At 51.5% G+C, this 4940-nt stretch overlaps 1 protein-coding gene across 1 annotated transcript in view; it reads left to right on the forward strand.

Moving 5' to 3' along the window:
* Positions 1-4940, forward strand: part of LOC107297655 (olfactory receptor 52R1-like) — an 8680-nt gene that overhangs the window by 665 nt on the left and 3075 nt on the right. Inside the window, exon 2 of the mRNA XM_015827016.1 lies at positions 1-484. Within this exon, the coding sequence (XP_015682502.1) occupies positions 1-484 (484 nt within the window). The remainder of the gene's footprint in view (positions 485-4940) is intronic.

Consider the following 4940-nt stretch of genomic DNA (forward strand, 5'->3'; position numbering starts at 1 on the left):
GTGGTGGCTCGGGGGCTGGTGCTGTTCCTCCCACACCCGTTCCTGGTGGGGCGGCTGCCCTTCTGCAAGTCCAAGGTCATCGTCCACAGCTACTGCGAGTTCATGGCTCTGCTGAAACTGGCCTGTGCGGATACGGCGGCCAGCGGGGGCTACAGCCTCACCTTGGCTTTCCTGATTGGAGGCTTCGATGTCTGCTTCATCAGCCTCTCCTACGGCCTGATCCTGCGCACCGTCTGCCACTTGCCCTCCAGAGAAGCTAGCTTCAAGGCCCTGGGCACCTGCAGCTCACACATCTGTGTCATACTCGTCTTCTACACAACGGCTGTCTTCTCCTTCCTCACCCTCCGCTTTGGCCACAACGTCCCCCATTCTGTCCACATCCTCATTGCCAACGTCTACCTCGTGGTTCCTCCTACGCTGAACCCCGTCATCTACGGCGTACGGACCAAGAGGATCCGGGACAGGGTACTCAGACTCTTTTCTTCCTGATGCCTCCTGACCTGTTGCAGCTGTGGGCCAAAGGGGTCTCCTCCCAAAGAAGATCTGTCACCCAGCAGAGATTTGGAGGGAGGTTGTCATCTTGGGGTCCACCAATATCCTAACCAACCAGTAAGGCCACAATTAACAATCACTTTAAGCAGTAGTAGATCAACTAGCTTCCACAATTAATCCTCTTCTTTTTTTCAACATCAAGATTTGGACCTGGGTGGAGAAATGTCTCAGGAGGGGAAATGTCCCCTCCTGGTGGTCCTTCTTCAGCCAGAACTGAAACCAAAGCCAACCTCTCTGACACGTGACTCTTGTATTGCCATCTGCAACTCTCCCCTTGCAGCCCATCTCTAGATGAGGGTGGCTGTTGGTCCGGAAGGCCAGGGGTCCATGGGAGGCAGAGCCCACCTCCCCTCCTTTCTTCCCCCCCCCCGGAGAAAGGCACCAACTGCTTCAAGGAGAAGAAGGGCTGCAGTTCTCCATAGACGGTGTGCCCTTTGCTGTCGTCTGCTGTGTTTGTGACCCTTCCACAGGCAGCCTATCGGTTGTGGAGAGCAGCTCAGGGTGAGCCAGGTCTGTCGGTCCTGAAGCCCAGAGACCGCGTTGACCACTCCCTGGCCATCCTTGTAGCAGAGCAAGTGAGTATGAGAACAAGAGGGAGAAAAATGCTTCAACTTTTGTAATTAAAACACTTTCAAAATTATCATAGAGTCTGTTTGTGCTGCATATTCCCATGAAAATGTCCTTGCTATGGGGGTCCTGAACTCCTGTATGTTGAAAATGTGTGAATGAACCCTGTGAGAAACCCCTCTCCCAATAAGGCTGATGAGCCTGAAGCAGATGCCCCTGCTCAAATTCCCCTGCACAGCAGACCTTCACACCCCCTGGGACTTTGTGTCCATCGCACAACAGAATAATAGAATAGCAGAGTTGGAAGGGACCTTGAAGGTCTTCTAGTCCAACCCCCCTGCACAAACAGGAGACTCTATATCATCACAGGCAAGTGGCTGTCCAGCATCTTCTTGAAAACCTTCCAGTGATGGAGCACCCACAACTTCTGGAGGCAAGCTGTTCCACTGGTTAATTGTTCTCAGCATTAGCAAATTTCTCCTTATTTCTAAGTTGCTTCTCTCCTCCTTTAGTTTCCATCGATTGTTTCTTGCCTTCAAGCACTTTGGAGAATAGCTTGACTCCCTCTTCTTTGGGGCAGCCCCTGAGATATTGGAAGACTGCTATCATATCACCCTTAGTCCTTTTTTCAATTAAGCTAGACATACTCAGTTCCCACAACCGTTCTTCATATGTTTTATCCCCCTAATCATCTTTGTTGGTCTTTTCTGCACTCTTTCCAGAGTCTCAACATCTTTTTTATATTGCAGCGACCAATATGGGGTACAGTATTCTAAGCATGGTCTTATTAAGGCTTTATAAAGGGGGGCTTCTCTCCCGTGAAGCCTCCTTGGCTTTTGGAACCCAAGAAGAGTCCTTGTGTTGTGGTTCAGTCCTCCCACCTTTGTTCCCTGGCTACCAGGAATGGAGACCCATGGAGAGGGGCTGGAAGGAAACGGCTGGCGCAGCCATTAGAAGATCGTCCACTGACCTCAGAAAACCAGGAGGGTTGAGGAAGAAGTGGGAGGGAATATGAGATCCGGCCAGGCTTTTTAAATCTGGTTATTTTAGCCCTTTCTCAACACAGTGGGCTTCCAGCGTCTCTTCTGATGCCTGGCCCTCCTGGGAGGGCTTACTCCACCCAGGGGTTTGAGGATGGGTCCCAAAAGCCAGACGAGAGAGTGGGCCGGGAATGGATGGCGTGGAATGGAGGCGCATGGAGGACAAAGGGGTTTGCTAGATCAGCACTAAAAAGCCCGTGGAGGAGGTTGGCCACAGAGAGAGGACAGGAGTGAAGCTCCAGTTGTGAAACAGTAAGTGACTGATTAGCCAAAAAGCAAACAAACAAGCAAACAAAACCCAAAATAAAATCCAACCAGCTTCTCCTGTGAATCAGGCGCCGTCACTGGGGATGACAAGAGGCAGCTGGGAGCGTCTCACAGCTGACCCTCCTGGTCTGACCTTGTTTATGCACCTGATCTACTCCACAAGGCCTCGTCTCTTCCTGGAAGAGCTCTTCCTGGCATCCAGTAGGCCCTCTGGGTGTTTGTCTGCTGGTGTGGGGACCCCGTGTTGCCTTGCAGCTCCCCAGCTTTCTCCTGCTGGCCTCTCAGTCCCAGCGCCCTCTTCCTTCCACGCCCGCGTTTCCCATCCTGGTCCCAAAGGTGCTTTTCCAAAAAGGCGACTGGAGTTTCTTGTTTTTTTTTCTTTGAAAACATTTTGCTTCTCATCCAAGATGCTTCTTCAGTTCTGAAGAACAGAACTGAATTGAGAACTGAGGAAGCTTCAAGGATGAGGAGAAAAACATTTTCGAAGAAATTGGAAAACATTTTCAAAGAAATTTGGAAAAAAACACCTTTGGGACAACCGTAGCCTGGATGATAGGGAATCCCCATAGACGTTTCTCATCCCCAGCACCTTTAAGATGCTGATGTGGGAGATGAGGATGGGGTCAAATGCATCATCAGTCTGGAGTCCCCACACCCCCAAAAGAGGCTTCTTGAAGTCTGTTGAGCCTTATCTGGTGCCAATTTGCCCTGACCGTTAGCAGATCAGATTCCTGTGTTTAGGTTGCATGGAATAAACTTGCAGTGCTTCTGAACTCTATCCTGGCTCCTGGTTTCTTGTGCCTCACATGTGAACTTCAACTCCCAGAATTCCCTGGCCAGCATGCTGAACTTGTGCTTGAGAAAGACTGGTCTATGGGAGCCATTCTCTCTCTCTCTCTCTCTCTCCCGGCTTCGGCTCTCTATGGGAGAGGAAGCAGGAAGTGCTGGAGATAAAACAGCCCCTGAAGCCCATCTTGTCTGGTTTTGGAATAGAATGGATCACGATCCATTCATCTACTCAGTCATGGCTAGGAGCCCAACATTAAGCCTCAAGTGGGTTTCCTTGTGAGGGTCAGCAGAGCCTGGGCAGGGCCAGAGAGGACCTCTTCACAATGAAAGGCCCCCTCCCACCGCAAGAGACGGGCTCTATCTACTCCACGGGAAGAAAGAGGCAGAATCCCAGCAGGCCATCGGTTACAGGGCAGGTGTCAGGCATGAAGATAAGCAGGCAAAGGACATTTTAGATAAACATGTGCTACTTTCTTATCTCTACTCTGCTGTGCAGAGGCCGGACCAGCTTGCTCTGCTGTGCTTACAACACTGCTCAACCCAAACTAAGCAAACTCAAACTTCCCTAATTTTTCCACTGAAGGAAACTTTGGGAAGAGGTCCTGCTTCCTGTGGCTGACCAGAAGGCTACTTTGGGAGGGTCCTAGGGTGGGTTTCCCCATGAGCAGCGTGACAGGACCCCTTCTTGAGATCCACCTGCTAGTAGGAGAGAATATTTGTAACTCAGGGTTGAAATGAGGGGTCCTTGGTGCTCTCTGAGCTGGGTTTTTTTCTTGCAGACGTTTCATGACCCAACTAGGTAACATCATCAGGGCTAGAAGGGAGGAGGAGGAGGAGGAGGAGGAGGAGGAGGAGGAGGAGGAGGAGGAGTGTGGGATTCTTGGTGCTCTCTGAGCTTGGCTGTTTTCTTGCAGACATTTCATGACCCAACTAGGGAATATCATCAGTAGTAGAAGGGAGGAGGAGCAGAAGGAGGAGGAGGAGGACTGTGGTGTCCTTGGTGCTCTCTGAGCTGGATGGTTTCCTTGCAGACATTTCATGACCCAACCAGGGAACGTCATCAGTGCCAGAAGGGAGGGGTGATTTGCTGAGTGGAGGGAGGAGGAGGAGAAGGAGGAGGAGGAAGAGGAGGGAAGGAAGAGGAGGGCGGAAGGAAGGATGGACTGTGGGGTCCTGGGTGCTCTCTGAGCTGGGTGGTTTCCTTGCAGATGTTTCATGACCCAACTAGGGAACATCATCAATGCTAGAAGGGAGTGGAGTTTGTGGGGAGGGGAGGAGGAGGAGGAGGAGGAGGAGGAGGAGGAGGAGGAGGAGGAGGAGGAGGAGGAAGAAGAAGACTGTGGGGTCCTTGGTGCTCTCTGAGCTGGGTGGTTTCTTTGCAGACATTTCATGACCCAACTAGGGAACCGCATCAGTGCTAGAAGGGAGTGGGGATTGTGCAAAGCCCACTCCATTCTGGCACTGATGATGTTACCAAGTTGGGTCATGAAATGTCTGCAACTAAAAAACCAAGCTCAGATAGCAGCAAAGACCCAACAGTCCTCCTCTTTCTCTTCCTCTTCCTCTTCCTCCTCCTCCTCCCTCCTCCTCCTCCTCCAATCAACACTGACCGCAGCTGACTGCTGAGCAAGGAGAAGAACCAACGGGGCTCCCAATCCTAACCCCCACAGCCGGTTCAGAAGGACATTGCGGTTGACCTATTGAAAGCCGCTGAAAGATCAAGGA

The sequence above is a fragment of the Protobothrops mucrosquamatus genome, unplaced genomic scaffold, assembly GCF_001527695.2.
Source record: "Protobothrops mucrosquamatus isolate PMUCROS unplaced genomic scaffold, P.Mucros_1.0 scaffold3441, whole genome shotgun sequence".
Taxonomy (NCBI): Eukaryota; Metazoa; Chordata; class Lepidosauria; order Squamata; family Viperidae; genus Protobothrops; species Protobothrops mucrosquamatus.